Genomic DNA, 14964 nt, shown 5'->3' with positions numbered 1-14964 from the left:
AGCTACAGGTAATTATTACTAATGATGTGCATTGTTTAAGGGAAGGCTCTGGCTTAACTCAAGAGCCTATTAAACCTTGCTTCAGTGGATACGAGCTTTCTTCTCTAATCTTCTCCAAACCTATCACTAATGGGATGTTTTAGGAACAGTGCCATAAAATTGTTGCAGCGTAGATGAATGAAAGTGGTTTGCTTTTTTTTTCTTTTTTTTTCCTTCCACTCTGCAAAGCTCTCTTGTGAGAAATGTTGGGTACTGAAGGCTTCTCACTGACTAACATGAAAAAATATGAAGGAGATTAAGTTGTCTAAGAAAAGTATGACTTCCCTCCCCCAGATCATTCTTCCGCTATCAGTGCCGCTTCTTTTGTTGTATTTTGGAGTGAGCTTTCTCAGAGAACAAGTAGTAACTTTTGGAGAAGTAAGAATGCCCAGGTGGAAGAAGTTCATCCTCAAGAACTTCCAGTTGGTAAATCAATCTCTCTTGAGCCCTAGACATAGGGTAGAGGCCTTGACCTTTGTTTTCTCTGCCAAAGGCTCTTTCCACAGTCTACTACTTGAGCCTTGGGTTAAGACCAGCAGCTCTTGTCAATTTAACTTGCCACAAAAAACACACGTGGGTGTGCTGTGTGCGTGAGGAGCAGGAGAAGCAGGCGGGCTGCTGGTTTCCCTCTTGCACAAGCACCGTGCGCCCATCATGGCCTGGTGCCCACTGCTCTGGAGAAACTACCAGCTCCATGCAGGTGTTGGTAGGTTTTGTGGATTCCCAGGCAGGAATGGGAATCACTTTGGGTGGAACTGCTGGGCAGGATGAAGGGGAGGAGGGGAAAAAGGGGCTGAAATTGGAGGGTGGGGTGGCAGGAGGACAGGCTTTTCCCTGCAGTGATGGGAGGAGGAGGAGGCTGCATAGACCTAGTCAAGACAAAGCTCAGAGGCATTGCGTGCCCTTTGGCTTTTGGCAGAGGAGTTGCCGCTTCTTCCAGCGCTGGAACAAAGCTGAAAAAATGCTGAAACTGTGCTATAAAAGATCAAGTTGCTGCAAAGTATAATTAAGAAAATTAGGCTAATTAAGATAACATTTAGGATTATGACAAAGCTTGGAGGGGCAAGGGAAAGCGTGTTTAGTTTCACTTCTTAACCTGTTACATTGCCCACAATTTAAACTTACCTTACATAACCTGTGGTGTGGATGCTGCTCACCTTACCCAGGCTGACTGGGTTGTGAGTATGTGTGGGGTTTTTTGGGGTTTTGTTTGTTTGGTTGGTTGTTTTTTCCCCCTCTCTTATTGTCCTTAAGTGATTTCTTGAGGTCGCCTTTTACCTCCTCCCTTAATTTTCAGTGGCTTGAGTTTCACTGTCATTTGGTTCTTGAATCAGTAAAGATTGTTCTGCTGATACTAGTTATACATAAAGATTAGTTTAAAAAAACGAAACACTTAAAGTTAATCACTGAACTGATTTGTATTTGTTTAAAGTTCACTTTCCTTTGTAAAAGCTGAAAATCTCCATGTTCAATGAAGAGTTTTGTTTATGAAATGTTATTTTACAGGAATTAGACAGTCTGAATGCAAATGCTATGTTCTTTCTTCAGAGCTACTCTTGCGGAGATGCAAGTTTTATTTACATTTTGAAATGCTGAATGTTTGATAATTAGGAATATTGAAGTTTAAGAATGAGCTGCCTATCTGATATGGAAAAATCTGCAGCAGGATCATTAAGACTGAGAGGAGATATCGGAGAAAGCAGAAAGCTTCATGATCACAGAGCACTGTGAAAATAAGTTAGCGAGTCATGTGCTGTGATTTGCTAGATTGATGAGTACTTTTGTATGGTGTTTTATCTGCCGCGTGCAAGAAGCCACACTCTCCTTCCGTACTCTGTGGCTCAATGAGGCATGGAAAGCCGTTTCATGCAGTATACATAAGAGCTTTCCCTGTTAGTCTCTCAAACGTTTTGCAGCATCCAATAAATATTTTATGTGTTCTCTTTTTAAAGATTAAGAAGTTTCGGTGGAGATGCATTTCAAACTGGCTTTAAATGACACTGACCTACTTTCCGACAGTAATGAGTCTGTTTCTGTAAATTATCTGGGGGCAAGAGCGTTCTTTCAATAAACATGAGGACTAGAGGAGTGAATTCCAGTCCTCGTTCAGTAGGGCTGGGGCACAACTGATGGATGTTGTCTGGAAGAACATCTGGACATGGTGTGTCCCTGCTTGCCCCTACCTGTCGGGTGCTCTGGTTCATTACAGCTGGGTTATTCTAGACTGGACATTCAGGCTCCTGTTTACAAGTAAAACACTACTAATAGTGAGTATAGGTAGAACCTCGTTATCTCTGATCCTGTCTTTTCCCTACATGAAAGAACAAGGATTTCTCCAGACCTGTTCTCTTCCCCCCACTGCCATGTGTGTGCTTCATGAGAAGCTAAAGTTTTGGGGAAAAGTTTTACTGTTTGGGCAAGCCCAGCGGAGGTGACAGGAGCTCCTTTGAAGGGACAAGCAGGTAGGGTAAGCGTTGAGCTAGTGGAGTAGGAATGAAGTAGCAAGAGCTACTGCTATGCCTTGAAACTGTTGCCCTGAGCAGGCTGGTCCCCCAGGTTTTGGGGGGACTTTGAGGCTGGTTGAGACGTAAACTTAGCAACAAGACCTGGCAGCAAGAAGCTTTGGTTAGAGGAGCTGAAAACCCTCGTGGATGGGAACTGGGCATGTCTCCATTTACTTTTATTTCTTCAACCTACGACAGGATCCCTACTCCACCTGTGTTCTGATTCTTATGTATGTGTAAGCTGCGCATGTCCTGGATTTCCTCTGAGAAGAACAGTATAATTTTGAGAACCTTGAAAGTTTTAAGGCTGCTACCATGAAGCCTGTGAAGTTTTCACTTTCTGGAGCATCAAATAGTTGAGACTTTCTGTACAAAGTTTTTATTGTACCCTCAAAAGAGAAGAATTGTTTTGTGCCTCAACTTGGGGTTCAGGTTGAAGTTCCTTCTAGGTCAGTGTCCCTGCTAAGTACATTCCTCTCATTTCTACTTTTTCTTTAAATGCTGTTCTTACACTTTGGAATTCTTTAAAAGCCTGTGTCTAAAGTAAGTTTTTTAGCCTGTGATATATCCTGCAGTGCAAAGATGAGAGGCAGAGAACTCTGGATTATTTTAAATGAGGTACAGGGTAGGAAAAGGATACAAAAAAGGTTGTACTTTTAAAGACAGATGATAGTGTTTGAGATAGTCCTTGGGACCTTGTGTCTCACTTAGAAAGAGGAGAAACCTTTTTCTATACACCTCAGTTTGACCTGTATCTTATCTCATATATACTTCCCCAAATTAAATTTGCTACTGGATTGTAACCAGGCGTATACTCTCAACGTTTATTTTAAATTATTTAGCTCGTCATCTTCATGCCAGGCTCTCACACGGATGAGGCTTGTTTGTGTGCCTTTGATGTGGTCAGATCAATTAGGACAGAGCTGATCTGGAAGGAACGATTCAGTCATCCCACTGATTCTGAAAGTGATTCAAGAGCAGGGGCAGAAAATCCACTTATTCTCAGATGGATGTCAGCCATACATGGCATTTTTCATCCTTTAAGTCTAGGAATTCGGCTGTCTGGCTGCCTGTGCTTTGACAGGTACTGCTTATGCTCGTTGCAAAAGAAAAAATATTGCCTTGTTTTTGAGAGCTCTCGGTCAAAAGCTTTTAGAGTTTTTTTTTTTTAAGAAGTTTTCATATTGTTGGGTCGGGGGAGAAGAGTGGAAAAAATTGCAATGTCATTTCTTCTTGTAGTGTAGTTTTTAGTACATTTTTTTGCATCCCTTAACATCTGTAGAAACTGACTTTACAGTCAGAAGATAGCCAGGAGAGACTGAACATGGAGTATCAGATCCCTGACTGGAGAAGGAAAAATTGTGGACGTGTTAATTCTCCCATCCTTCAGTAAAGGCTTGACAAGTCCCTTTCCCCCCATAGGTTGCACTATACCATGAATTTCCCGGCACCCTTTGTCCTTTTTTAGGCTGTTAGGCAAGAAAGGCCTTTGAAGTGCCCTGACACCTGTGAAGTTTGAGGTAACAAGTGGAGCGGTCAAAAGTCTGGGTAAAGTGTGGAACACTCTTCTTGGCCACACTGGGACAGCAGACATATATGATTACAAATAAACGAGAATGCTGTTATTCATAGGTAACACCTATGAAATACAACACTGCATGGGTTTTAGGGTAGCCTTATATGGCTGTTTTCTAGTTTTCATGAATTTGCACTTAGGAACTTCAAAGATGCTCAGTGGGGTTAGATCTCAAATAATCTAACTAATTAACTGGTAGTGTTGCAAAATTACTGAGGTAGGAGGAGCAGAGTTTAACCCTCTCTGGAGCAGTGATTCAGAGTAAAACTGCAACATCCACTTTGGTTTTTAGCCCTTGTGATGGTCTGGCTGAATGGAGACTGTCCATTTGTGCAGTATGTTACTGTCATTTTTTCTATTCCTATCACTTGTCTGTCTTCGCCCCCCCAATATCTTGAATCATGGGACTTTCTTTCCTTTCCCTTGTCCATTGGGGTTTGTGAGAGCTAGAGGCTGGCTGGGGCAGGGACTGTGGTTCCAGTGATTTCCTTGCAATAAGAAAACAGGCAAGTGAATCTCTGTTAGCATCTTTGATGCGCTAACTAAAGAGAAATGGGGCATACTATTCACTCTTCCTTTAAGAAAACTAAAATTAGTATACCGCAGATCTTTTAAACATTTTGTTCCTATAACCAAAATCAAAATACTGTTGTTTCATCAGTTACTGGGAAAATCAGATGCTTTACTTGCAAATCACTACTTTACTTGCAGTGCCCTTGTTTGCTTTGAAATACTCAATGGCTCTTGGTGTTCCCCCTGGGACCTGCTGTCAGGGTTTGGCTAAACAATGCGTGACAGACAGGTGTGCTGAAATGTTGAAGCAAATTTTTAGCCTTTCAAAAGGATGATGCTAGTATTAAATTTTGCGCCTATTGAAAGCTGAATTACATACAGAAAAATACTTGTGGGCTTTTTTGAGATCTTCCTGTCTCCATGTGATCTCTTTCAAATGGAACTAGATTAAGATTACTTAATACCTTCTTTCAAACAAAATAAATGTGTGCTGACTATAACAATTTAGGGGGATTTGTCTTGAATTTCAAGCATGATTCAAGCTTAATTTTTTAATGCTTAAAAAACAGGTAAATAGTGTGTAAAAAGCCCTTCAGGACTATACCAGATGCAGCAATACCCTGGAAAGCTGCTGTTGCAGCTTATGAACCTTATGGCACAGCCATGCCCTGCCTTCACCTGCCTCCGTGGGTTATGGGCTCGCTGCCCTCCCACCCACACTGCTGTCAGCCCAAGGGGAGAGTCCGTGTATCAAGACCATAATTGGGACTGTTTGCTAGTTAATACACTCATATTGACAAGTTCTGCAGCTAAGTCTGTTTACAAAGTACTGCTAAGATGCTTCTCTTTGGTTCTCATTTAACTTTCCCAAGAGATGGTACAACATGTCCTTCTACTTGTGAAGGCCCTTCCCTGTCTGCCTGTCAGCCACCATCTCTGGAGAAACTCAACTTGAAGGTACCACTGGTGGCACCAATTCTTTTGAGTGTTATCAGAAGCCCATGCAGGTGTGTGGGGTTCAGCGGGGCATTGTTAATCCTCCTTTGAACCCCAGCAGCACAGGCTTTGCCAGGGAATCCATGGACTAGACTTAATCTTCCCAGTGTTTGTATCTGGTCTGCTCAACTTTGATGTAGCAACATCAGATTTATTTTGACGGCATGAGGCGTGAAGTCTGAATACATTCTGCAAGGATGGCTGTGCAAAGTCAGCCCTGGGGGACCAGGTCTGGGAGCCTGACCACATCTAGCTATGGATGCCTGGGAAAGAGGGTAAGAACAGGTAAGGTGGTGCCAACAGCCATTAATATACCCTCTCAACCTTTAGTCATGTGTGACTTGGATTTTTTTGGGGCGTTGGGTGTGGTAAATTTTACTTTATTGCTCCTTTTTGTGTTTGTCATCTGCCCAGTTGCTTTTAGAAGCTGCATAAACTTTGGCGCTTGCAAGGGATTGCACAGTTGGACCGTGCTGTGTGAGGAGCATCATGTTGTCTCCCTCTGCTTCAGAGCTCGTGTGGCTGAAATCGATGTTTTTGAGGGTCTGCTTCCTTCCACTGAGTTGAGGAGTAGTGTAGTGGTATCTGAGCCCTTCACTGTAAGCACCAGAGCTGGGTACTGGGATGCTGACGGAGAGAAGTTGTACAAAACCGCTCCATCAGTTCTGTTTTGCTCTGTTTTGGTTGTAAAGAGGGCTGAATAATCTCATCAGTGAAACAAAAACCTTCCTTTGTGTATTGATACTTGTTGACTTGAACACGAGCAAGTAGGATTTTGCCAGTGCCACCTTCTCCTCCAGGAGAAACTCCAAACCATGGGTGAGGTAGAGTTGCTTCCAGTGGAGGGGAGTACTGGAAACTCACTGTGCAGCTACAGCTGCACTCTGTGGTAGGGCTGGGATCAGGATGTTGGAGAAATGACAGATGAATTCAAAGACAATTTTTTTTAAAAAAAAATCAATCCTGACCCTTTCACTATTCAAGAATCTATGTACTCATTTTGTTTGTAGCTGTTATGTTGCCAAACCACATAAATAGCTTTACAGGGAAAATTGTAATAGGAGTGAGGTCTAGTGTGTGAGCTTTGAACTGCTAGCCTTGGCTTCAGGTAACCATTTTGTCCTGAAAGGCGGCTGCTGTAGTCATGTAACCACATCAGACTTTATGTAATAGCAAGGAGCATGAGCCTTGGGGTGAGGGGGTGTGGGGTTTGCTGCCTCTCTTGGCAGTGTACTCATTGTATTGTGTATTTTGACTTTTTTTTTTAATAGATGTTGCTGTCCATGAACTACTGTGTAATGACTCTGTGCTGTCAGGTTTCACCTTCTAATCAATAGACCAAGATCAATGCAGTTATTTGTACGTGCGGTCACTTTAGACATCCAGCCAGTCAAGTTGGGTGCAGCTGGGAGGTAGGTGATGCTCCCTCAGTTGTGTTTGGGGTTTTTTTTGTTTGTTTGTTTGTTGTTGAGAGATCAGAGGGCAGGTTTTTTTACTACTTCTGTAAAGTTGGTTTCAGTATTTTTGATCAATTGGTGATTCTTCAGGCAGGAAACTTACAGCCTGGTGATTTTAAGATAATCCATTGAGAACGATTTTTTGCTATTCTGTTTCAGCATTCAAAAGTTGCACTTACTAGTTAAACAGATTTCCCCTCCTCCTTTAACTGTGACCTTTGTTTTATGCTGTCTATAAAAAGAAACATCTTGGTTTAAAACTTTTTTCACGTTAGTGTGCTCCTGTTCTGTAAAACGCTCAAGCTGCTCTTGTGGAAAGATACAAAAAGCCTGAACTAGACCAAGCTAATATACTTTTCCTTCTCTGGTCAAAAAATAACCCAGAATGTTAAAAAGACCAGAGCCATACACCAGACTCCGATAGTCCATCCAAGTATTGAATCTTTGACATCTGTCACTTTAGGAAAAAATAATCTCTGAAACTTCCAAGTACTTGCTTTATTCTAAATAAAGTACCGCTGGTCTCGTACAGCTTTTGCCAGGAGAAGGCATGGGATCCTTACACCTTAACAGAGAAGAAGGGCTTTGGCATCTGTTCCCTGCCAGCAGCAAGTATCTGATTGGCATTATATATATATATATATTTTTTTTTTTTTTTTTTTTTTTTTTTCAGCAGGTGGAAGCCCTGTTCTGCAGGCTCGTAACTCTTGACAGGTTTATCATGATGGCTTCTTGGCAGGTCAGAGTGATGCTGTTCATTCAGTCTGCCTTAAAATCCTTGGGTTTTCTTTTTTTTTTTTCCTTTGAAGTGTAGTTTTGTGCAGTAGCTATTTCAAATAGGTCGTGGGACTTTTGCCTCTGGTTTCCTTCTTTGTATCCAGAATTGCAGCAGGTAGAGCCAACGACCAACTTGCAGATCATACCTCAGTTGTCACCTCCACCTCCTCCAAATGTATGTGAGACGGGGTGATCTGAACAACTGTGGCATCAGTTTATGTTGACAAAAGGTTTGGGAACACTCAGAATTAGTCTTCTTATCTGTTTTCTTTTTCACGAGGAAATGTCTGCATAATAGTTCTCTTCAGGCACTGGCTTCTTGTGACTTTCTAAAGGAGCGGCTGTGTAAAAATTGTCCTTTTGGTTTTTTTTCTTTTTCTTTTTGGTCACATTTGTTGTGAAAGACTTCAGCTTGTTGTTTTTAGCAGATCACTGAAGCGCTTTATAACCAGGTGCTTAAACAGAGCTCCTCCTCCTCCACTGATTAATTTCTGGCATGGAGCATGAACTAGCTCTTGCGTCAATAAATCGTCACAACCTTTGCTTGTCCCTGTCAGCGTAAATACGGTTGGACTCAAATGTGCCTGAAAGTAGGCCAGAGGTCACTCGTTTTGCAGCTGCAAAGTGGTCAAGTCCAAGAGTGCTGTGGGATGTGCGTGCCTGGTGGGATATCAGGGTACCAGAGCTCCTGCATTTCAGGTTACGAGTCGGGCCCCTTTTACCCCTCATTAACTAACTTTTTCGATTCTGAATTTGTGTTTTATATAAAAAGAGGATGATGTTTTTAGGTGCGTTTGTGTTATTTACTGGAACAACCGTGCGTGTTTTCATAGCTATGAGCAAGCCCAGTGCCTTTCTTATCATACCTCGGTGGCTTGGGTTATGTTTGTGCTAGTTATGAAACGAAGGTGGCCAGCCTGCGTGACCCTGGTGCTCAAGGCTTTGCTGATTCCTTCAGTGAACTCTGGTGCCCCTCACACCTGCTTACCTCCTTCTGTCCTGGTGTGTATCAGTTGTTTCACAGCTCAGCTCCTGCAGTCCTCTGCTCCAAGGCTACCTGCGGGTTGTCACTTCGGAGATGCAGCTGAGCTCAGAAGCGCGTCTGCGATGGTTCATGGCTTTACCTGCTTCATTCTCGCTGTCTTTGTGGGGGCTGCTGAGTGAGTCCGAGTCCTTGTTTCACTTCTTCACCTTTGGTCGCTTGGGAAGGCTTGCTTTTGAGCTGGTTGCTCAGACTGTTTTTTTTTTTCCTTCTGGTTATTCTGCAAAGCAGAACTGGTGTTTGCTTTTATCAGGGAGAATATGGATAGCATTGCACAAAAGAACGGGATGTTTTGGGGATAACTGCCCGAAGTAATTGGGCAACAGTTACTTGATCTTCACATGTTCTGGCAATTGGATGAAAGAAACTTTCTACAAAGCCCTTGGCTTGAACAGCTGTCATTGTGCAAACTGGGTGCTGAATGCTTCAAGAAATGGAAGGTAAGAAACCTGATAAATGACTTAGCAGATTTTAAAGATAAGGTAGAGCTTAATTTTGGGGAAATGTAGTGTCTGTATTTATTAGGTAGGAGGAAGAAAACTTGGATTTAATTGCAAGGATGACAGCACATTTCAAGTATGCCAGTCAGTGCTATCTGCATGCCTGTCTCAGAAGAGATCCAGGTGCAAGCCTGGTCTCATTTAAAAAGAAAAAAAAAAAGTACAACTTAACAGTAAAGCAAATACTCATCTTCAAGTTGCAAAAAGCAGTGCAGGGTGGTTTGGGGTGGGTCTTTTTTTGTTTGTGTTTTCGTTGTTTTTTTTTTTTTCTTTCTCAGAGTGAAGTAAAATCTTTCTCTGCACCAAGTTTACTGTTGGTGGTAACCAGGAGGTACCAAATGTAATCCATGTGTTACTGTGTGCCTTGTGACAAACTGTGGCAGTGGCAGAATAAGACAAGTTGTGTCCCGTGGCTTGTGGAGTGCTGTGGACGTCTGCAGCTTGGTGTCAGGGTATGGCAGTGGCTAACAGAGCTGCCTCTTTGCTGGAGTAGCTCACTCAAGCCATTGCAAAAAATGTCAGTAGTTTATCAACAGTGTTCTTCCCACCTCTTAGTAAAGCAGCAGAGGAGCAAAAGGAAACTGTGAGCTGTTTGAAATGACTGAACACTGTGAAATGTTGTCCTGCTGATTAAGGCACAGTAAAGAAATGTGTGTAAGTGATGGACTTAAAGACTTTTTTCCCCCCATCACAGAGTAGCTGCAGTCTGTCACTTCAGACTCAGTCTTCTTTCTACATTTTGATTCTTGCAGAGAAGCTTGAGGGAGCTGCTGAAGAGGCTGAAATAATACATGTGCAGCTGCTTGTCAGTGCGAATCAGAGGCTGGGATGAAACCTGCTGGTTCCCCAAGACTCCAGTGGTTTCTCCTTGGAGAATGCCTTGATGAAACAGCCTGTTTGGTCTTTTCTGGAAGCGTCTTCCTCCTCTCACTTTGATGATTGTACCAGTGCCCCCACAGCTCCCCTACCTATAAACTGAGTAGTGCAGCAGACTTGATGGTCCAAATGGCAGAGAAATGTTAAGAATATTTCTGAAGTTTAGATGTATTTTCTTTTTTCATTCCCTTAATCTGTATCTAAATATAAACAAAAACTGTCGGTGGAAGAGCGGGGGAAAATTCCTAGCCATCCCACTCCTGGCTGAAAGCTTTTGAAGTTATTTTTGCCAATTTTGAGAAACCAGCTGTAGCTACTATCAAACAAACTGTTTGTTTCATAATAAACTTCTGCAAATGTTCTTTCTGTCCTTTTGAAAAAATAAACAATCTGTTGATCCTAATGCCTGTGTCAGCCTACTGCAGGCAGGAGGAAGCCTGAAAGGGCAGGCCTTCACGTGATTTGTATCTTTAAATATTTTCAGAGATATAATCCCTGTCTATTTGATGAGAAAACTGTCCACTTAAAGTTGACTTTCGTTGCCAGAAAGGAAAGCGTGGCTTGTTCTCAGCCCGAAGGAGGGATTTGACAGGCTCTGTATTTTCTAGTACAGGATCCTTCATCTTGTGCCAAGTGTTGGAGCTACAGCATCGATGTCTTCCCTTCTCCTTCCTCTCTTAAGTTGTAAACTGATATTCATAAAGAGATTTACATGTTTTGGTCAAGTTTAATGCATCATATGGGCAGAGAATATTTTTCCCCACTCCTTTTTCCCATTAGAGCTTGAGGCTTGAGAATACACAGTGAAATATTTTTAAAGAAATATTTTCAGTTTGTTTACTCCTGCATCTGCGATGTGCATGGTGGTGCCAGAGAAGCTGCAAGATGTTGAATGTTGCAGAAAGAGGCAGCGGTGGTTATGTCACCGTGGCTTTTTTGGCAGCTGCTTGCCCATACCTGTGTTGGTGTGCAGACTGCATGTGCTTTTCCTTCTTTCAATGGTGAAGTCAGATGGCGATGTTTATGCTTTTGTGCCGTTCCTGTAGCAAGAGTCTGTGCCTAGCCTGAATCGGAGGATCTTGGCAGAAACTGTGCTCAGGAGTGTATGGTGCCGTTAGACAGCAACAAGGCTGTTTTGAGTTGGCTCAGGGATGTGGGGTTATGTGTATTCATGTGTACATATATATGTATGTGTGTGTACAAGTGTGTGTGTATACATGTCTATCCTAACTCTGCCTTGGTTACTGTAGCTTGAGTTTGTGAAGGATTTTTTTGCTGAAGTTCACTATAGGTCATCTTTTGGTTCAGATACCAGTTCAGCAGCGGGCGCAGATCAGCTCCTGTTAGCTAGCGTGCGTTATACTGCTGCGTTGCTGCTTGTCTGACTGTCCGGGCTCCTTCTCCCGTCTGAACTGGTGAAAGTTTATTCCTTAGGGCCATGTTTGGCTTGGTCTGTGCGTTTCTGCAGCCTAATGTTGGATCGGGGTGTTATAGCCTGTCATCACACACACGCACACACACTCATTTTCCCTCTTTCAGGTGACTGACGTACCTTTAAATGAACGGGGTACCAGCGTGGTGTGGTATAGACAAGAAGTGATGTTGGGCTAAAGGCAGACTTCCTAATTGTTGAGTGAAGCTGTGTGTTAAATCAAGGTGTGCTTTGCTTTCCCTTTTCCCCAGGAACTGGTCTCTTAAGAGTTGAAGGTTAAATACCTCCATTAATCAGGCTGGGACATGGCATGGTTGTTTACCTCCATGGAGGTGAGTGTTGGTTCTGTGAACTTTCTGGGCTGCCATTTGAGCAGGGATGGAAGGTGCCCAGCACCGGCCGTTACACATGAGTTGTCTCTTTGACTTCCTTTGTGCCTGAAGTCCCAAGAGGTGACCTCTGAGAAGCTGCTGCCCTGTCTAATGGCTGCTGCAGTATCAGCTTCACTGGTGCTCATTCCTGCAGCATCCAGCACGCCGGTACTGCCCATCACAGCACGCACAGAGGGTGGCAGGATGCATCTAGCAACGTTTGTGTAAATATTTGGCTTTGGCCAGCTATAGACACCATCTAGAGAAACGCCAGCCTCAATAAGACTTAGACTGGATAAGCAAGTTAAAGCTAGGCACACAGCACGCAGCCTTTGCCTAGCCAACAAGTTAGTAACGCATTTGCTCTGGGTGTGTTGGTCTCGAAGTAAGGGTAGATGACACTGCTGCTGATAGATGCTTGCATTGAAAGCCAGTCCTTATTTGCCTCGCTGTTGTCCTGTTAAGGCTACAATACCTGTCAGACCCTCAGCAGCTCCTCCTCAGCAGTGAGCTGTAAGGAGGGCAGACCGCAGCAGCCCACGCATCCATTGGGACTGTTAGCGGGAGCAAGGGGCCCTTGTAGCCGAAAACCATATCAATTTCCTTCCTTCTGGAAGGAATTTTAAAGTAGCTTCCTATGGGCTCTAAAATTCCTTCTTTCCTGCTTATTTTGGTTTGTATTTTATTGTTGAAGCTGCTTTCTTCATGAAAGGCTGGCTGGAGAATAGTCGTTCAGGAACTGCCAGTCACGAGAGCTGGATTTCTTTAGGTGCGGAAGCCTGACTGTGCCGGCCTGTGGTGCCGTGGGACGAGCCTTCCCTCCTGGGGAAGGTGAGCTGGGAGCAGGGCTGGCGTAAAGGAGGGTGGTTGCTGTGTTACGTTCTGCTCTTCGAGCTCCTGAAGCCTACAGAGCTCTGCAGAAGGAAGTTGCTTTTATATTGAAATAATTATGCTTGTAGTCAGTTCAGGAACATACGTATGTGTGGCTTTAGCAAGCAAAAGTATGAGACGTAGTTGCGTTGAAAGATGATTTCTGTTGTGCTATAGAAACTCCTTTTTTTCTCTTGAAAGAAACAAATGTGAGAATATTTCTTTTGTAGTGGCTTTATTCCCCCCAATATCTTTAAATGGAATTCTTTGCACAAAAAAGGTAGTAAGTAGAAACTGTTTAGAAGCTGTTGTCAGCAAGGTTGTAACTGGCTCTTATTTTGAAAGAGGCAGAGTGCTCAGTATTCATTCCCCTAATATTTTTTTTTACTGTTTTCCCACAAGACTGCACTTTCATCATGTCTGTGAGCTTGACTGTTTTTGTCAGATTTGCAAGTTGTTTCTAACATCCTGCTTTGTTAATATATTCTTTGTATTGGCAAACTTTTAAGTGATTTATCGGCTTAGATCCCCTTTATTTACCACTCTCCACTTCCAAGTTAGTAATTTTGCTGACTAAGCTGTGCGGAGGATACCTTTGTGCCCAGGGGAGATGTGGGGAGGAACACTCATACCGGGGTGTTTCTCCTTCCTCCTCCTCCCAAATTGAAAGTATCGAAGCCTGCTGGACACTCTCACTGATCGCCCGCTGATTAATTGGAAAATTTCTGACTTGGAGCTTCCACATAACCTGACTCATGAGTTAGACGCAGTCAGAGGTATTTGAGCTGTAAGGCTCTTAAACAGGACTAAAGCAGGCAGCCCTGCCTCTGCTCGCAGATGCTGGGCTGCATGCACCGTTGCTGGTCTCCAAATTTTAGTTTCAGCTCGAGCCCTTTTTTAGATGCCGAGAAAATAAATTTGACTGTGCGGGTGGTGGTTTTTTTTCTTTTTTTTTTTTTTTTTTCCCCTTCCCGGTCTTGGACTTGTGAAATGCCGCCGTGGCCCTCTTTCCAGGATAACAAACTCTGAAACATCTAATTATGGATCAGTCTCTCATTCCAAGCATCACATGCTTGTAGGGCTTTCTGATACGTTGTGCAGATTCTTCAAACCACTGACCTTTGTGGAGCGCCCTTGGCTGTGCCAGCGGAGAAGCACGCTGGCAGCTTAAAGATGTTTTGTCTGGCATTTGAGCAGAAGTGAAAACTTATTGCTGGTAGAAACAGATGAGAGGGCAGCAAACGCAACGCGCGCGGAGGTTTCGGATGTCTGGCATTGTCTGATGGTGAACGGCCGTGGCAGTTTGTTCTTCTGTGTTGAAAGGTGACGTTAATGCTGAAAGCTCGGGGAGGGGGAGGGGGTTAAGCGCAAATTGGACAGTCGTTGCGACAGCTGTGTGGTCAGCCGTGGTTTGCTGGCCGCGTGCAACTCTTTATTAATTGGAGTGTCCTATAAATAAGCGGTTGTACACAGCCCTACACACGCAACTCTTTGCAATGCTGCTGCATGGTAGCAGAGCGGCTGGATGTCACAGCTCGCTCCCGATTGCTCTCAGCAGGTAAAGCTACGGGAGGAAAACACCTACAGCTCCGGGAGACACAATAGCTGAGTGGAGGCAGCCGGGGGTGATGCGTGCGAAGGGTATGTGATTTGTGATACTGGAGGCTTAAAGGCAAAAATAGCATCATTTATAATAGTAAAAGTGAAGGCTTCTGCACTACGCCTTTGCGTTCTGCCAGTCTGTAATGAATGGAGGAGTAGTTTGCTTACAGATGACAAGCAGGAATGAATAAGTGCTTAAAAGTTTGGTGCTGAAGAAGCAGCTTTTTCATCTTGGCCTCTGAGAAAGTCAGAACCGTGTAGCCCCTTTTCTCACATGCTGCTCTAAATAAAAATGTTGGGAAGCATAAAATTAAGACTCTCTCTGCATCCTTCGTCCTCCCTGTGGTGTTCACTGTTCTGCTCTTGCTGTGCTCAAGGACTTGTTTTGACTAGGGCTGTGTGCTGATTT

At 43.5% G+C, this 14964-nt stretch overlaps 1 protein-coding gene across 5 annotated transcripts in view; it reads left to right on the top strand.

Annotated features, from left to right (window-relative positions):
* Positions 1-14964, top strand: part of HDAC4 (histone deacetylase 4) — a 291798-nt gene that overhangs the window by 30311 nt on the left and 246523 nt on the right. Inside the window, exon 1 of one of the 5 annotated variants that reach the window (XM_068408268.1) lies at positions 14187-14276. The exons of 3 other annotated variants lie outside the window; for them this stretch is intronic. Coding sequence is in view for 1 of the 2 variants with exons in the window: in XM_068408264.1 (XP_068264365.1) it covers positions 14582-14594 (13 nt within the window). In the remaining variant the exon portion in view is untranslated. Of the gene's footprint in view, positions 1-14186; positions 14277-14425; positions 14595-14964 lie in introns of those variants that run through there. One more of the 5 variants, XM_068408264.1, reaches the window with a different exon arrangement.

The sequence above is a fragment of the Nyctibius grandis genome, chromosome 9 (genome assembly GCF_013368605.1).
Source record: "Nyctibius grandis isolate bNycGra1 chromosome 9, bNycGra1.pri, whole genome shotgun sequence".
NCBI classification, from domain to species: Eukaryota; Metazoa; Chordata; class Aves; order Nyctibiiformes; family Nyctibiidae; genus Nyctibius; species Nyctibius grandis.
This window is presented reverse-complemented; position numbering and strand designations above follow the sequence as displayed.